This window comes from Triticum aestivum, chromosome 1D (genome assembly GCF_018294505.1).
Source record: "Triticum aestivum cultivar Chinese Spring chromosome 1D, IWGSC CS RefSeq v2.1, whole genome shotgun sequence".
NCBI lineage: Eukaryota > Viridiplantae > Streptophyta > Magnoliopsida > Poales > Poaceae > Triticum > Triticum aestivum.
In genome coordinates, this window is record NC_057796.1 from 496,862,267 (window position 1) to 496,880,894 (window position 18,628).

Genomic DNA, 18,628 nt, shown 5'->3' on the forward strand with positions numbered 1-18,628 from the left:
GACGACCCGGCAGCGGTTTAGGGACAAGAACAATCTCATCGAAAGCCAGGCATAGCAATTTAGCTCCCTGGTGGTCGTAACCCTAATCAATACCACCTCAAACTGGACGTAGGCTTTTACCTTCACCGTAAGGGGCCGAACCAGTATAAACCCTCGTGTTCCTTGTCCCACCTAACCCCTTCTAGCTTCGTAGTTGCGATGGCTCCACGATAAGTCCTAGCTCGAGGACATCTGCCGTGACAATTCCAAGACAGTTGGCGCCCACCGTGGGGCCAGCGCACGGTGGATGTGAGTTCTTGAAGGGCAGCTTCGAAGGGCTCAAGGGATATGCTGTGGGCCGGATGACCAAAAGTCGTCGCGGCAAGCTCTACATCGACGATGCAAACTGGGGCCCCGACGCCGGCTCAATTGAGTATGGGTACCGGGTCCCCTTCGGCGGAATTCATGTTTTCATTGGCAAGATTGGTGAGCCGGGCCCTGAGCCGGGTCTCTGCGCCGATCTCGTCGAGACGGCTCAGCGTGCACGACCCGCCCGGGCCCGGCCTGCCTTAAGGCATGCTTTTGTGGGGTGTATCCATGGAGGACTCTCTGATCGATCTGGATCTGGTGATGAGACGGCCGCCGGCTCTGACGGCGAGTCGGCCACCGATGAGTCAAACTCGTTGTATCAACTTCAAGATGGCAGGCTCATGGGTTATTCCGATGGTGACAGTATTCCGGACCCGTTTGAGCCGCCAAGTCAGGTTGGGGTCTTTATGGCCGGTGCACAGCCTGTTCAGAACCCTGCTGCTGGAGCGGGAAACCCGGTGCCCTCGCCGGCTCAGGTGCTAATGGATCTCACGGACAAGATGACGGCCCTGTTAACCGCCACGGTTGACCCGGCGGATCAAGCTCAGCATGATGCGGAGGTGGCACAGTTAAAATTGGATCTAGTGAAGGCTAAGGAGGATCTGGCAGCGGAAGGGATCAGGATGACTGCGGAGCGGGCGGCTCTCGATGCCCAAACCCAGTTGATTCAAGCGCAGTCCTTCCGGCTCACGATGGATCAAAACGCGGCCAATGAGGTCCTGAGAAGGAGGCATCAAAAGGCCCAATCTCGACTCCCTCCGGTTTACGATCCACGCAACCTCTTCAACACGCCAGGTGCAGGGTCTAGTAACCCGCCAGGGGTCATAGTGCCCGGGTCGGGGACCCCTATTCAGCCACAAGTAATGGGGCCTCCCCAGATGCCCCCTGCCCCGCCTCAGTACGTGCCAATACCACCGGGTCATTATAATAACCCGCTGGAGAACATGGTCGCTGCGGCAGCACGGCTGGCGGCTCTCCCAGTCGACGGCGACTCTCCGACGGCTATTGAAACCCGCCGGGTCAGGGAACTCCTTCAGACAGCACTGGCACAGCAAGAGGCGTACTCCTACAGCCGGGACAGGATCCACTCGACCCCTCGTCCAGGCCGGAGCCCGAGTTACAGCAGGCACATGGTCTCAGCGACCGGCTCAAGTAACGTCCGACGCCATGACCCGCCCCCTGGCCATGGCCCGGCTCATAATGGAGCCTTTCACGCAGCAGACCAAGACAGAGCGCGGCAAGAGGCGGAGCAGGTGCCTCAGTTGACGGCTTACCAGACTCCCTCGGCTTATCCGACGACGTCCGTCGATGTGGGTATCCCTACCAGGACTGGGGGTGTCCCTTGCTTGGTGCCAGCTATCCGCAATGAACGTCTACCCAAGGACTTCAAAGGCCCTAGGAAGGTGCCCAATTACACGGCTGACTTACAACCCGCAGCCTGGATCGAGAGTTACGAGATGGCCATGGAACTACTGGAGGTCAGTGAGGCGGCAATGGCCAAGTACTTCACCATGATGTTGGATGGGACTGCCCGCACTTGGTTGAAAGGGCTACCACCGAATTCCATCGGGTCTTGGGCTGAGCGGAAAGCCCGGTTCATCCAAAACTTCAAAGATACCTGTAGGCAGTCTATGTTAATTGTGGATTTGACTAACTGTAAGCAGCAGGAGGGTGAATCCACGACTCATTGGGTTCGCCGGGTCAAGGAGATCATACATTCATCAGATAAGATGGATGCCGGCTCTGCAGTCTTAATGTTGGAGCAGAATTGTCGTTTTGTGCCCCTGAAGATGAAACTCGGGCGGCTTAAGCGCGACTGCAGTGATATGGGTACACTAATGGCGGCTCTTGTCAAGTACGCCGATTCTGATGGTACCAAGGATCCCCCTTCAGATGATGAAAGGACAGGGAAGGGAAAGAAGAATGGCAATGGCAAGGGTCCTCAGCATAACCCGGGGAACCAAGGAGGAGGCAAGCGCAAGGCCGACGGCAGCCTAGAGTTTGTGGCCAACGCCAGCTCACAAGGGAATAACCAGCGACGTAAGGGGAGGCCCCCTCCCCGAGGCGGCGGGTCAGGTCCGACGCTGGAGCAACTGTTGAATGAGCCTTGTCCAAGGCATGGCTCTAGAGAGAAGCCAGCGACTCATCTATGGAAGGATTGTGCAATCATGAAGGCCTTTAAGAATTACAATGGCCCGGGCGGCGGCTCAGGCGCCGGCGGCTTTCATGGCCCGGGCGGCGGCTCAAATTCTAGTCCTCAGAACGGTCAAGGGGGCTTTAATCAACAGTCTGGCCAGGGTCATCAACAGCAGCAGGGGGGTTATCAGACCAATCCAAAGCAGCTTAGCGGTGGACAGTATCATGTGTTTACCACTAGTCTGTGCAAGCGAGATCAGAAGCTTCATAAGAGGGCTGTGAATGCTGTTGAGCCGGCGGTTCCACGCTACTTGCGGTGGTCTGAGCAGCCTATAGTGTGGAGTAGGGAGGATCACCCTCCCCGGGTGGATAACCCGGGCCACTTGGCCTTAGTGGTGGCTCCTCAAGTGGGAGGATATAAGTTCACAAAGGTGCTCATGGATGGAGGCAGCAGCATCAACATCCTCTATTATGAGACTTTCCGTCGTATGGGGTTGATTGATAAAAACCTCAGCCAGTCAACACTATTTTCCATGGTGTGGTACCTGGTAAGTCGGCTTATCCAGTCGGCAAGATCGAATTGGAAGTGGCCTTTGGAGATGAGAACAACTACAGGGTGGAGAAATTGACCTTTGAGGTGGTCAAGATAAGAAGTCCATACCATGCTATATTTGGACGGCCGGCTTACGCCAAGTTCATGGCACGGCCGTGTTATGTGTACTTACAGCTCAAGATGCCGGGTCACAATGGGACCATTACGGTTCACGGCAGCCGGAAAGTGGCTCTGGAGTGTGAGGAAGGCGATGCGGCTTATGCAGAATCTGTTTGTGCAACAGAGGAGTTGAAGTTTTACAAAGACAATGTTGACCCAACAGATATGACCTCTCTGAAAAAGCCAACTACGGAGCAATGAGCCGGCAATGAAATTTAAGTCGGCTGATGAGACTAAACTTGTTGATTTTGTTCCAGGAGATTCATCTCAGCAGTTTAGCATCAGTGCCAATCTGGATCCAAAATAGGAAAGCGCGCTCATCGAGTTCATCCGTGAGAATAGGGACATCTTCGCATGGAAACCTTCTGACATGCCAGGTGTACCTAGAGAACTCGCTGAGCACACTCTCAATGTTGATCCGAAATTTAAGCCGGTCAGGCAGTTCCTTCGGCGGTTTAATGAAGAGAGGCGGAAAGCTATTGGTGAAGAGGTGGCCCGGCTCTTGGCGGCCGGGTTTATTGTTGAAGTCTTTCACCCAGAGTGGTTAGCTAACCCGGTGCTCGTACTCAAGAAGAACGGCACTTGGCGGATGTGTGTGGACTACACGGACTTAAACAAGGCGTGTCCGGCTGATCCTTTTGCCCTTCCCCGTATTGATCAAATTATTGATGCTACGGCCGGTTGTGCGCGCTTAAGTTTCTTGGACGCTTATTCTGGATATCATCAGATTAAAATGGCAGTTAAGGACCAGGAGAAGACGGCGTTCATCACTCCCTTTGGAGCCTTCTGCTATGTGTCCATGCCTTTGGACTCAAGTGTGCACAGGCGACTTATCAGCGTTGTGTACAGAACTGTCTTCATAAACAGATTGGGCGTAATGTTCATGCTTATGTGGACGACATTGTGGTTAAGTCCATAAAGGAGGAAACCCTGATAGATGATTTAAGAGAAACCTTTGATAATCTCCGGGTCTACAAGATGATGCTTAACCCGGCCAAGTGTGTCTTTGGTGTTCCTGCAGGCAAGCTCTTGGGTTTTTGGTTTCTGACAGAGGCATTGAGGCTAACCCGGAGAAGATCAAGGCCATCACCTCCCTGGCTAAGCCGGCGTGTATAAATGACGTTCAGCGCTTGGCGGGTCGCATCGCTGCTTTAAGCCGGTTTATAAGCCGTTTGGGTGAGAAGGCCATGCCATTATATCAGTTGATGAAGAAAACTGATAACTTTGTCTGGAATGATGCAGCTAATACCGCCTTTGAGGAGTTGAAGAAGCAGCTGGCAGAGCCTCCAGTCCTTGCTGCTCCGGTTGATAAGGAGCCCTTATTATTATATGTGGCGGCAAACACACGAGCCGTCAGTGTGGCTATAGTGGTGGAGCGCAAGGAGGAGGGTAAGGAGCATCCGGTTCAGCGGCCGGTTTATTATGTCAGCGAAGTGCTCATTGAGTCCAAGCAGCGGTATCCGCATTGGCAGAAGCTTGTTTATGGTGTGTTCATGGCGAGCCGGAAACTTAAGCATTATTTCCAGGGTCATCCCATCACTGTGGTCAGTTCTGCCCCTCTTGGTGATATCATTCAAAACAGAGAGGCCACAGGGAGAATTGCTAAGTGGGCTATAGAACTGGGACCTCATGGTCTCAAATACGTGCCACGCACTGCTGTTAAATCTCAGGCCTTGGTGGATTTCATCAATGATTGGACAGAGTCACAGGTGCCCGAGCAGAAGCCGGATAACACATATTGGACTATTCACTTCGACGGGTCCAGGCAGTTGGAGGGCTCGGGGGCTGGAGTTGTATTGGCTTCCCCTAAAGGTGACAAGTTCCATTATGTGCTACAGTTGATGTTTCCTTGCACTAACAATGCGGCTGAGTACGAGGCCTTGCTCCACGGTCTTCGGATGGCTAAGGAGATGAGCTTGAGCCGGGTAAGGTGTTTCGGTGACTCAGACTTGGTGGCTCAACAAGTATCAGGCAAGTGGGACTCTAAGGACCCTCTCATGGCGGCTTATCGCCGCGAAGTTGATGCCATTGCTGGGCACTTTCAGGGCTACCAAGTAGAGCACATTGATCGCAGGAAGAACGAGGCGGCTGATGCTCTAAGCCGGCTAGGCTCTCAGCGAAAGCCGGTGCCGCCTAACACTTTCCTGGACGTCCTGTATAGCCCTTCTGTTAAGTTGCCTACAGAGGAAGATTTGGCTGTCCCTGACCCGGAGGCACGACTGGTGGCGGCTCTCCATATCATACCAGACTGGACAATGCCGTATCTGGCTTACATGACCCGGGGCGAGTTGCCTGAGGATGAAACTTTGGCCAGGCAAATAACCCGGCGGGCTAAGTCAATGATCGTTATCGATGGCGAGTTGCATCATCGCAGTGTCACAGGGGCGTTTCAGCGTTGTGTCTCCCCTGAGGAAGGTCAAGAAATCTTGCGTGAGATCCATGAAGGGGATTGTGGCCATCACGCCGGCTCAAAGTCTCTTGTGGCCAAGGCTTTTCGTCATGGTTTCTATTGGTTGACGGCTCATGCTGATGCAGAGGACTTAGTCAGTAAGTGTGATGGTTGCCAAAGGTTCTCGCGACGGGCTCACGTACCGGCTCAAGAGCTGAGGATGATCCCAATTACTTGGCCCTTTGCGGTCTGGGGGCTTGATATGGTTGGACCTTTCAAAAGGTCCAAGGATAAGAAGACCCACCTATTGGTGGCAGTTGACAAATTTACCAAAGTGGGTGGAAGCTGAGCCAGTTAGCAAGTGCGATGCAGCCACGGCGGTTCAATTTATGAAAAAGGTGATTTTCCGCTTTGGTTTTCCGCACAGCATTATAACTGACAATGGCACCAATCTCTCCAAAGGCGCCATGGAAGAGTTTTGTCAACGAGAGCATATCCGACTTGATGTTTCCTCAGTGGCTCATCCTCAATCCAATGGTCAAGCTGAGAGAGCTAATCAGGAGATTCTGAAGGGTATCAAGCCCCGGCTTTTGGTCCCTTTGCAACGGACGCCGGGTTGTTGGGTGGAGGAGTTGCCCTCCGTGTTATGGAGCATCAACACTACTCCTAACAGGTCTACAGGCTTCACGCCTTTCTTCATGGTTTATGGGGCAGAGGCGTCCTCCCCAGTGACATCCGTCATGACTCACCTCGAGTGGCGGCTTATGTTGAGGCAGACAATGAACAGGCGCGCCAAGATGCTCTTGACTTGTTGGACGAACAGCGTGATGTGGCCGCAGCTCGCTCCGCGATTTACCAACAAGACCTGCGCCGTTATCATAGTCGCCGGGTTAAACCCGGGTCTTCCAGGAAGGCGATCTCGTGCTCCGGCTCATCCAGGATCAAACAGATGCGCACAAGCTCTCCCCGCCTTGGGAAGGACCCTTTGTGGTCAGCAAGAACTTGCACAACGGGTCATATTACCTCATTGACATTCGGGAGCATAAAGATTCACGTAAGTCGGAGGAAGAGACCCGTCGGCCGTGGAACATAGCTCAGCTTCGGCCTTACTACACTTGAGTCACCAGCTCTCGTGATGTACATATTTCTCTCAGCCATGTATATATTATGATAAGCAATAAAGCAGGACCTCTGTCCTTTTTTCTCCTCCAAATATGCACGTGTTGTTTTCATTGCAAGATTACATGATGACTTGAAGGAGGATCCGGCTTATGATCGTATTCGAATCTAGCCATAAGCAACAAGGTCACTTGGGGGCTTCCTGTTCAAACATGGGTCGTATTCGAACCAAAGAGAACATAGCTGTCGATACCCATTTGATTGGCAAAGTGCCGAGCTCATTGGGGAGTTTTCCTTGATCATATTTGAATCATGGTTTCACCCCTTTGGGAACCGACGTGGATCGTATTCGAATCAGCGCCGTTAAACAATTCTTAAAATCACTTGGGGGCTTCCTGTTCAAACTTGGGTCGTATTCGAACCAAAGAGAACATAGCTGTCGATACCCTCTTGATTGGCATCGCCACACCTACTGGGGGCTATATGATCGTATGCGAATCTTAGCATAACCCCTTTGGGCCGGGTCTCTGGTCGTATTCGAACCGGAAGCCCCTACGTTCCTCTGTTTTATAGCAAGTTTTCTCTGATTATTTCAAAGTGTGTACGGCCGGGTCTCACGTTGCCGGCTTAACTTTGGTCTACGGTGTTAGTATAACACAATGAGTGTAAATCGGAATTAAGGTACCAACCTTATTACCCGGGTTATCTAAACCGGAAGTATGCTTGCAGGCCGCTAAGTGTGTTATTATGGCTGTGTTAAGGATATAATTGAGGACCAGTCTTTTTTGATCCATATTCCGGGTTATATATCTAAAACATATGATTCTCAGGGCGGTAAGCCGCCTGGAGACTTGTGATTCGTCTTTCTATGCAGGATAGTTAAAGACAATTACTTGAGACTAAGGAGTATGAATAAACCGAAGGAATATAAAGGAGATAACTTCGATAAAACTTCAAGCATTCAAGGCGTGCACGATGACACGGCAAAAATAATGTGTTGGTCCTACTCTATTACAAGACTTGTTGAGTCCAACAGGGTGAGGCATTGTTTGGTAAACCGCCAGCCGAGTTACGACGCTTGCTGAGTGGAAGTCTCCGGCTCGTTCCTATCTTCTCCTCCGGCTGATCCCAAGACCTGGAAAGTTGATGACTTCCAGTCGATGCCGCTGAGAGCTTTGAATTGGGCTTCCTCGTCAATTAACCCGGCCGGGTCAATCTCCGGGGCGAAGGTGTGTTGACGAGCCGGCGGGATCAGGTTGAGGGCTTCATAGTGAGGGGTTGGAATCCTCTGATTCTCCGCATTGTAACCTGGCTGGTACTTGGTCAGATCTGTGTCGTTCCCGATAAGGGTGGCCACCGGGCGTACAGCCTTCACGCAAGCTGCGAAGTCCTTCTGATCAAAAGCTGAGCCGTCTTCCTTCAGGCTTGGATAGCCAAGGGCGATGTCCGCCGGGTCTAACTCCGGCAGGAATGCCTTGGCCCGGCTCAGCGCGGCGATCGCTCCGGCTCTTGCAGAGGCCCGTCGCAGCTCTTGGATCCGTTGAGGCAGTACAGCGAGCCGGCGAAGGACTTCTGCCAGGTGAGTCGGCACCTCGTTGGATAGGGCCACCACAGCTAAGGCACGTTGTGACCCGGTGTAGAGCTGCTCCACCAGGGTATACACGGCCTTCAGCTTGGTGACCACGCTCTGGTTGAGGTTGGCACTTCTGGGACCTGTTTTACAAGAGTCAGATAAGCCGCCGACAAGGATGAAATTATGAGATATAAACATTCTACACTTGCTGAAAGCCGGTGAGACGACTTACCGAAGATTGCGGCCACCATCTGGGACACTTGGCGTTTTAGGCCGGAGAGCTCGGCGGTCTTCTCGGAGAGAGCCTTCTCCGCCTGTTCAGCCCGGGTCACCAATGCGGCCTTTTCTTCGGCCCATGCCTTCCGCTCAGCGTCGAACTCCGTCTTCAGCTTCTCTTGCGCGGCGATGCTGGACACGAACTTGGCGTTTGCCTTCCGGGTCTCCATCTCTTGCATCTTCAGCCGGCTCTGGAGATCAGCAAGGTCAGCCTCAAGCTTCTTGCCAGCAGCCTGTATAAATTTCCGGGTTATGGCATGAACAGTTACTATATAAGTCCCAAGCGTTTTCCAAGCAAAGACACTTGGCACTTGGGGGCTAATGCATATTGAACGTATCTATCTACAAACTGCCGGCTCAATTGAGTAAGCCGGAACCTAAGTCTACAACATATTCAATCATAAGTCGTCGACTTGGGGGCTAGCATGGTAAAGGTAACTATGCAGTAAGTAAGAGGACAGCAGAATGATACCTCAGATTTCTGCTGGATCTGGTTCACCATGGCAACCTCTGCGTCCCGGCTCTTGTGCACTTGGCTGATGTAGCCAGAGACGAGCTCTCCGATGCTCAGGTTGGCGTAGTCAGAGAGGTCCAGGTTCACCCGGTGGGGCTGCAGCAACTCCCCCTTAGCGGAGCACTTGGCCAGCACGGTAGGTCTCCCCGGCTCAACGAACTCCGTCCGGGTGATTACCACGTCCGGGTCGTCTGCTGGTGGAGCCGAGCTGGAGGCCTCCGGGTTAACAGAAGCTTCTGTAGTTGCCTTGGTAGTTGGGGCAGCGGCCTCAGGTGCCTTGTCGGTTGGAATGGTGGCTTCGGGGGCGGAGGCAGCTGGCGGTTCTTGAGCCGTCACCTCCGGTTCAGGTAAATCCGGCACTCCGGCTGACTTGGTTTTCTTCGCTCTCTTGGTGAGCTTTGCCTGGGCGCTGAAAGGACAGAAACGTTAAGTACAAAACGGGTAAGTACAGACAAGTATAATATGAGATGGTTGTCATTACCCGGGCGCGGTCTTGAAAGCCGGAAGACTCGACTGCATAGAGTCGCCCGAAGAGGGGGAGGTCTCCTGATAATTTGAGTCAGAGGAATTGAGTGGCTGACGGATAACACCCGCCAACGGATGAAAAGGATACAAGTGGGAAATAACCTCAGTTCGGCGCTTCCTTGATGCGTCAGGTAACCCGGAGGAGAGATCGGTGTCCTTGCTGGTCCGGGTGTGACGCCGGCTCTCATGAACCTGTCGCTTCAAAATAAATTGAGGATCTTGATGAGCTAAAGGATGGGAAAAGCTTACTTTCCGGGTTACCCTTCGGATTTTCAGCCTTGGCAAGGGCTCCGAGTCGGAGGAAAGCGACATTACCTCTTCAACCACCGGGTTACTGGCTCCGGTGTCCTCCTGTTGATAAACAGTATTGGTAAGGCGGACAGAAATAAACAATAAGTATAACAAGAGCTTACGGGTTTAGGAGTTACCTCAGACTCGGAGCTGTCACTTAGCTGCAACAGCTCCGAAGCAGTGGGCCTGCTTCCCTTCTTGCGGGGAGCGGCTTTCCGGGAGGCTTTCTTCGCCTTTCTGGCCTTCTTGGCCGCTTCATGGTCATACTTGACCCGCCAGAATTTGTCATCAGCCTGAAAAATACAATGATGATTTCTTAAAAGATTCAGATGGAGGTTATCTGTAGACAAAGATAAAATGTTTAAATCAGCGGCTTACTGCTGGGGCTGGATTGGTCTTGCAGAAGGGCGCTAACCCAGTCCTCCCGCAGTCTGCCAGGCTCTCGTTCAGAAGAGCCTTGGTCATATCTTCTGCAACGTCTTCTGGAAGATCATTGCGGCTGTGTCTCTGGGGGTCATCCTTTCGTCCTGTGTACTCGCACATTAAGTCGGGCGGCTCAATGGGATCACCCGCCACGATATCCAGACCCGAACCAGATCAATTCCATTTAGACCATTGCCCAGGAGAGCCTTGATCTTGTTGATGGTGGGGAGCAGAGGTTGGCGCTCCGCTTGAGTCAGCTTGTCTGACAGTGGGTGAGTCGGCTCCAGACGCGAGGGGCGAAAGCCGGGCAACGGACTCTCGTCAGCCGGCGACGTGTCTTGGCAGTAAAACCACGTCAGATTCCAGTCCTTGGGGTGGCTGGGCGGCTCTGCATAAGGGAAGAGGCAGTCCCTACGCCGCTGGATGGAGATGCCACCTAACTCCAGACTTGGCCCATTGGCGCACTCATTCTGACGGTTCAAGTAAAAAAGTTCTCTGAAGAGTAGCAGACTAGGTTCTTCTCCAAGGTAAACCTCGCAGAATACTTGGAAGTTGCAGATGTTGGACACTGAGTTGGGCCCTATGTCCTGAGGCCGCAAGTCGAAGAAGTTTAGAACATCTCTGAAAAACTTTGAGCTGGGCGGTGCGAAGCCCCGGCTCATGTGATCCGCGAAAATAACCACCTCCCCTTCCCTTGGCTGTGGTCTCTCTTCTGATGGGTCGGGGGCACGATAGGACATGACGTCCTTCTTGGGCAGGTGGCCTGACTTTACAAAATCTGCTAGGGTCTCGTCGGTGACATTGGACCTCATCCAGTTGCAGGTAATGGGAGCTTTAGGAGCTTTGGGAGGCATGGTGAAGGTCGGCAGCCTATGATAAAAGGAAAAACGTCCGGTTTAACTATAAGCCGGAGCAAATCTACAGTTCAATATTAAAGTGGCGGCTTATGAAGGGGACTAATGATATATACCTAAGTGCACCGGGTTATTTAAGCCGCTAAGGTATTGAGAGTAATTTGATTGTCTACGGCCTTATCACAGATGAGCCGGAAAATTCTATGGTGAGTGGTTTCCTTTAAGTCGGAAGTTTCTACAGCGTGTGGTTTCTTTAAACCGGAAATGTAAACCGCCATGGCTCCATGAGGGCAGTTTTTTACTAAGTGTGGTAAAACAGGTTTCACACATGGCGGTAACTATTTTGGATCAAAATGGTCGGGCAAAAGAAAGGTTTCTAGACCTAAAAACAGACGCGAGGGAAGTTCTGAGCTCGAATGAGGCTTTGATGCAGTAAAAAGAGGCCTACTTGCATTTGAAAGGAGTACTAAACAGTTGCCGCACTAGTTGTATACTGGGCTAAGATCAAAAGGAGGCAGTAAAAATCAAATCTACTGAGGTCCGCGAAGAACTATGAAGAACAGAGGGACAATGATGAAACCCTAGTGCGGATCTGCCCTACGGACTAATGAGGACTCACCGGTGCTGAAGAAGAAGCGGAGGTCGCCGCCGTTTGTCTGGTCCGAGTCAGGGTGATGCAGCGGCCAAGGTTGACGAGGACCGGAGGCGAGGCGACGGCGGCAGAGTTCGAGCTCGGGGAGAGTGGCAGTGGCGCGAGGACGAAGAAGGGTGGCAGAGAAGCCCGTCGAGCCGGCCTTTTTGTAAGGCGAGCTCATAAGTGGGCGCGAGAATCAAGGAGACCACGGCATGATTATCTCCCCACAAAACGCCTCGATTCTCGGGATGGCAGTAAAGATAAGATCCGTTGCGGATCTGGTGGAGTAAAAAACGGACTTAATGGAAGATGACGTCACGGCGGATTATCCGGAGTCCAGAGGGTGACATCACGCCGGGTTATGGCCTTCACATGATTGTAAGCCGGAGATTTTCTGTCGAAAGGTTGAAGATGGGAGATTGAAGATTGACATGAGCCGGCTCAAATCAATCTGGGGCCTAATGTTGAGGATATAGACCTTAGAGTCACCCGCCAGAATGGGCCGGGTTACTGTAATGGTCATCGCCAGAAGCCCAACGACAAGCTTGAAAACGGTGGGCCGAAGATGGGCTCAAGACCCGAACAGGGCTTAAGGCCCGTAGTTATAATCATTATTATGGTAGAAATTTGTGGTGTAAGGCAAGAATAGATGAGAGTCCGAGCCGGACACTCTTATGAGCCGGTCGGGACTCTGTGGGCTGCTGGGGGTCGGCCTCCCTATATAAGGGGACGACCCGGCAGCGGTTTAGGGACAAGAACAATCTCATCGAAAGCCAGGCATAGCAATTTAGCTCCCTGGTGGTCGTAACCCTAATCAATACCACCTCAAACTGGACGTAGGCTTTTACCTTCACCGTAAGGGGCCGAACTAGTATAAACCCTCGTGTTCCTTGTCCCACCTAACCCCTTCTAGCTTCCTAGTTGCGATGGCTCCACGACTAAGTCCTAGCTCGAGGACATCTGCCGTGACAATTCCACGACATCAATGGTTCTAATTCACTGAAAGATGTTACTCGCTACGTTGCTTCCCTAATACAGGATATCCAGACACATTATGGTATGTATGTTTACTTATCATGTTAGTAAGTATGTCTTAGAGCATCTCCAATAGACGGTCCAAATGTAAAAATACCTAACTTTTGGACCGTCTGAGGCAAAAAACGCTGTTCCAATAGACAGTTCATATGTAAAAAAAATTGGACAGCGGCCTCCTCATGATGTAAAATACAACACCTCGCGGTGCAAATTTACATCACGATGTGCATCTGGTCCAAAACCAACCACCGCCCGCGAACGCCCAACCGCCCGTTCCTTTCCTTTCCCGCCCGCCCGCGCCCGTCCGCCCGCCTGCGACCCGCCCAGCCGCCGCCCCCCCCCCCCCCCCGCCGTCCGGCGCCGCCATGGCCGAAGGCGACGACCCCGCCGCCTTCTCTACCGCCACCGCAGCCGGTGGGCTAACCCACGTGGCCGCCGCCGCTGCCATCTCGCCCGCAACCGATGCCATGCCGCCGCCCCCCACCCGCCGGCCCGGATTCGCGCCGCCCTGGCCGGTGGCCACCGCCCCGGCGGCGAAGCCGGCGAAGGGACGAGGCGGCGGAAAACGGCTGGCCAACCGCAGCCGCAACCCGACCGACAGTTCTACGCGGCCGGTGAAGGTCTCCAAGGTGGCCGCGACGGCTCGGGGCGACGACTCGCAGCCGGTGCGGCCGGCGGCCTCCTCCAACAGCCACACATCCATTCCTCAACCTCCCCCGCCGCCACCGCCGGCCGTGGAGGAAGATGTGGCCACGCCGACGGCCACCGCCTCCAACATGTTCGACGAAATGTCGCAAAGGTATAAATTTTCCGGTTGTGCTCTCGTTTGTTGTTTCAAATTGTATGTGTTCTTGATTGTTTGTGCGTCTAATTATAGTCTTGATGATGAAGCTTTCATGCACGCGACAAATGTGGCAAATGATGATTAAATGTATGCGTCACAAGAATATGAAACCCAATATGATGATGACAATCTTGATGTGGACGATGAGGGCTTTGTTGTCAAGGGAAGAAGTGGAAATTATACCACCGCGGAGGATGTGTTGATATGTACTGCTTGGAAGAAAATCTCTCAAGATGCAAGCATTGGAAGCGACCAAACGGTGAACACCTATTGGCAACACATCAAGGAGTACTTCGATGAGCGCAACACAAGTGGTCACTTCCGTTCGAGCGACTCTCTACGCCAATGTTGGTCCACCATCAACACCGAATGCCAAAAGTGGGCCGGTTGCTTGTCAAACGTTGCTCGCATGAACCCAAGTGGTTGCGGTGATAGTAACTTGGTAAATATTTCCTCTTCGTGCGTGCTTTGTCAAATATTTCCTCTTTGTTCCACATGTTGATGATGATGTGTTGCTTGTTTTATTGTAGAAAATGATTGCACAAGGATTGTTTCGAGAGAGGAACATGAAAGGCGAGAAGAAGAAAAGGAAAGGAAAAGCTTTCACTTTTCATCATTGCTACAAAGAGCTCAAGGATGAGGAGAAGTGGAAAACTAGAGAGACTTTTGAATCGTCGAAGAAGAAGAGTGCGGTGCTTGAGGATGAAGAAGATGTCACCATTGAGGAGACGAGCCCCACTCCTCACTCCGCGACAAAATCTTATAGGCCCGATGGAAACAAGAAAGCGAAGGGAACCAAGGCCGGAGACAATGATCTCAAGGAAGGATTTGATGCCATTGTCATGGTGAGGAAAGAGTATGCCGAAGAGAAAAGAATCTTGAAGCTCAAGGAAATAGAGGAGAGGAGTGAGGCCGAGCGGCGAAGGGCGGCGGCCGAGGAGAAGAGGGCGGCGGCCGAGGAGAGGTTGGCCGCGGCCGAGGAGAGGAAGGTGGACCTAGAGGATAAGAAGGCTGCAGCCGACGAGAGGAAGATGGTTGAGGAGAGGACACTCAAGTTTATGTTTATGGACACATCAACTCTTGATGCCAAGGCAAAGGCATATATTGAACTTTGTCGCGATGAAATGCTCATGAAGAAGAAAATGCTCATGAGGCAAATGATGATGGGAGGAGGCATGGGAGGTGCCATGGGAGAAGGCATGGGAGGAGGCATTGGAGGTGCCATGGGAGGAGGCATGGGAGGTGCCATGGGAGGAGGCATGGGAGGTGCCATGGGTGGTTACATGAACATGATTGGAGGTTCCATGAATGGTGCATTTGGCGGAAACATGGGAGGTGGCTTAGGTGGCAACATGGAAGGTGGCTTTGGCGGCATGGGAGGTGGCTTTGGCGGCAACATAATGGGTGGCTTGGGAGGTGGCTATGGCGGCAACATGAGTGGCGTTGGAGTTGGCTTCGTCGGCAACATGACCGGTATGGGACGCAATGAAGATGCTTCCGATGGTGCTCACGGCAACGAGAATTCACCGCTTGTTGAGAACGTCGACAAAGACGGTGGTGAAGATGATGATCGTACCACAGTTCACAACGCCGGTGGTGTTGATGACCCGCATGAGTAATATTCATGTGCATTTTAATTTCTAGGGCGCAAAACTTTGATTGTTGATAGGTATGTATGTTTACTCATCATGTTGGTAGGTATGTCTTATTATTGTACTAGGGATTGGATGGAGATGGTGTTTTTTGGCGGGTTGTAGAAGGCGACGGGGTGGCCATTGAGCGGATGCGGCGGCCTATTGTCCTGGTGAGGCAGCGGCGTGGTGCTGAGCTGCCGCTGCTCCTGGCTCAGCTCCCTGCCCTTGCCCAGGATGTTCCACACCACGTTCTCCGTGCACGGCGGCGTGGTGAGCGACCCCATGTACCGGAAGTAGCTCCCCGTCCGCTTCTGCGGCGACTTGAGCTCCACCATGCCGTCCGCCACGGTGGGCGTCGTCTTGAGCTCGCGTAGCTTCTCCGTCAGCTGGTCGTAGAAAGGGTCGCGGTTGCCGATCTCGTAGAGGATGCCGATGACAGCCTTGTGGTCTTAGTCGTCGACGTGGACCATGTGGAGCTCCTCCTCATCGTCTCGGAGCGCCATGATGGCACAGGCGTACGCCGACCGGGAGCAGCGCCTGCGGGACAGGCGCAACGCCATGTGTCGGTCCAAGTTCGCGGACTCGGATGTCCTGCCGCCACACATCATGGCGAATCCGGACCTGGCGTACGCCTGGACCCTGGATCGCTCCGTGACGACGTCGGAGACGACCAAGTGCCATCTCCGCCGCCTCGAGGGAGAGATGGCCAGGTACAGTGAGGAATGGTCCCTCGTCGAGATCGATGCCGCCAACGACACCTCCTCCAACGACCGCCGCCCTCTCCCCCATCCCACATCCTCGGAGGCCGTGGCCGCACCGAGCACGGTGCAGGAAGTAGCGGAGAGGATCGTCCGTGAGCATCAGACGGCTGCCGGGAATCGCTGCGGTGAAGCCGCCACCTTCTGCCGCCCGAAGCCTGACTCCGACGACGGATCGGGCCATGATGACGGAGGAGGAGCCGCCGGCCAGCCCGACATGACCTATGAGCTCACCATCAAGTATAGGATAGTTTCGGGTTCTATTTTTAGGTTTTTAGTTCACCTGATGAAATGTTGTCCGGTTTTATGTACAAATTATTCTAGTTTCAATGAAATCCGCCGTGTTTATATCAAAATTCACCTGGTTTGATCGAATTTCGTTCGGTTGGTTCGAGTTGTTGTGAAAATGTATAGGTCTACGGTTGGATGGCTGCCTCCCGCATCCATATCCGCGGATGAATGCGTGAGAAATTGCGGGTTGCCGTCGGAGATACTGTTGTGCGGTGACAAGTAATCTCCTTGCGAGGTTATTTTTGGACCCCGATCGAGATTCCATCTATCCATCTCCATGCAGGTTCTATGAGTGGCAATCCAGATGTTGCTGCGGTGAATCAACAGATAGATACATGCAGCTCAGGATGTTTTTTTAACACAATACAGACGCGGATGAAATTGAAACAAAAAAACATGTATATATGTATGTCTTATTTTTGACAGCATGCATATATGTATGTCAATGGTTCTAATTCACTGAAAAATGTTACTCGCTATGTTGCTTCCCTAATACAGGATATCCAGACACATTTTGGTATGTATGTTTACTCATCATATTGGTAGGTATGTCTTATTATTGTACTAGGGATTGGATGGAGATGGTGCTGTTTGGTGGGTTGTAGAAGGCGACGGAGCGGCCATTGAGCGGCTGCGGCGGCCTATTGTCCTGGTGAGGCAGCGGCGCAGTGATGAGCTGTAGCTGCTCCTGGCTCAGCTCCCTGCCCTTGCCCAGGATGTTCCACACCACGTTCTCCGTGCACGGCGGCGTGGTGAGCGACCCCATGTACCGGAAGTAGCTCCCCGTCCGCTTCTGCAGTGACTTGAGCTCCACCACGCCGGCCGCCACGGTGGGCGTCGTCTTGAGCTCGCGCAGCTTCTCCGTCAGCTGGTCGTAGAAAGGGTCGGGGTTGCCGATCTCGTAGAGGATGCCGATGACGGCCTTGTGGTCCTGGTCGTCGACATGGACCATGTGGAGCTCCAGCGGGAAGCGCTTGCCGTTAACGGTGTGCTCCCCCGGCGCGTGCCAGTGGATCATCTTGAACTTGAACTCCCTGACGGTGCCGTCGGCGGTGGTGACGTTGATGGAGCCCGGCATGACGGGCTCGCCGCCCTGCTCGAAGCTCATCACGATGTCCTTGCCCGTGTTGTGGAGGGTGGCGTTGGAGGGGGCGTAGACGCGGGTGAGGGTGTCGAGGTTGGGGTTGGGGACGGCGTTGGCGATGACGATGTCGATGGGGGACTGCGCCTTGCCGTCGCCGCACGCCTTGTACGTCGGGCTCAGCTTGCCCCAGTTCTCCGGCCCGTCAGGGGTCCCCGGCGTGTACCCGAAGCTCGGCCCACCACCTTCGTCTGCATTTTAATCCTTCTTTTCTTCATCATCGATCGCAATTCCACTCCACCAATTATCTCTTATTATTAAGAAAGAAAGAAAGGTCGGAAATGTTCACTTACGTGAGAGAGCGACGGTGAGGGACGAGACGATGACAACGACAGCGGCCCATGCCGACGACATTTGGGACGCCATTACGATGAATTGGATTGGTGTTTGTTGAGTGCAAGTGGCTTAAATAGGTAGTGAGGGAGGGAGGAAGGAAATAGAGAAGGAGCAATATATAGCGTGGCATGGCTAAATCATTTTGTGGCCACCCATTCATCCCCTCTTGCCTTGCTTGCTTCTTCTATATATGGATGTATGTATGGATGGACCAAAAATAGACGACAATCAAATTTGTCTATTTTCAAAATAATAATCACCAAACCAAAATACTACTACTAGTAGTAAATTAAATAAAATCAACCCAAATGATAAAGTGCCACACGTGTGGCACGAAATAACATGGTTCAAACGTCTTCAATACCATCCATTTTACCACATCAAACAGATGACATCAACGAAATCTTTTTGGTTTTTCGGACCTAAAAAATGTTTGATCTTTTAAATAAAAAATCCGATTTAAAATCTGTTCTCATCATTAAATCCGTCTTGACGAGATCTTCAAAACTAGATCCCATATTGATATGTTTCAATGACTTCTTTTTGTCAAAAGTTACCATGATGTTAGACTGAAGTTGCCAGAGTGTTTACACTAAAGTTGCCATGATATATTTTATCTATTTTTTCTTCTAAATTTAGAACTACCATTGTATTTCAACTACTTTTCACGGCAAATTTTATTAATTCACCATGGCAATTTTTAGTAATTAACCACGACAAAGTTAATTCATGGATCATGGCAATTTTTAGTAATTCATGATGGCAATTTTAGTTTATAGATCATGGAAATTACTT

General features: G+C 52.3%; 1 protein-coding gene across 1 annotated transcript; it reads right to left on the reverse strand.

The window, feature by feature from the left end:
• Positions 1-16,734: 16,734 nt before the first annotated feature.
• Positions 16,735-17,945, reverse strand: LOC123179730 (alpha carbonic anhydrase 7-like). Its single transcript, XM_044591602.1, has 2 exons — positions 17,791-17,945; positions 16,735-17,688 (listed from the first exon to the last, which is right to left on the reverse strand). The coding sequence occupies exons 1-2, from the start codon at positions 17,861-17,863 to the stop codon at positions 16,913-16,915; spliced, it is 849 nt and encodes a 282-aa protein (XP_044447537.1). The 5' UTR covers positions 17,864-17,945; the 3' UTR covers positions 16,735-16,912.
• Between the last annotated feature and the right edge of the window lie 683 nt (positions 17,946-18,628).

Coding starts and splice junctions, on each gene's coding strand:
- LOC123179730 (XM_044591602.1), bottom strand. CDS start 17,863: ATGGCGTCCCAAATGTCGTCGGCATGGGCCGCTGTCGTTGTCATCGTC. Junction 17,689..17,790: donor CCTCACCGTCGCTCTCTCAC/GTAAGTGAACAT, acceptor ATTAAAATGCAG/ACGAAGGTGGTGGGCCGAGC.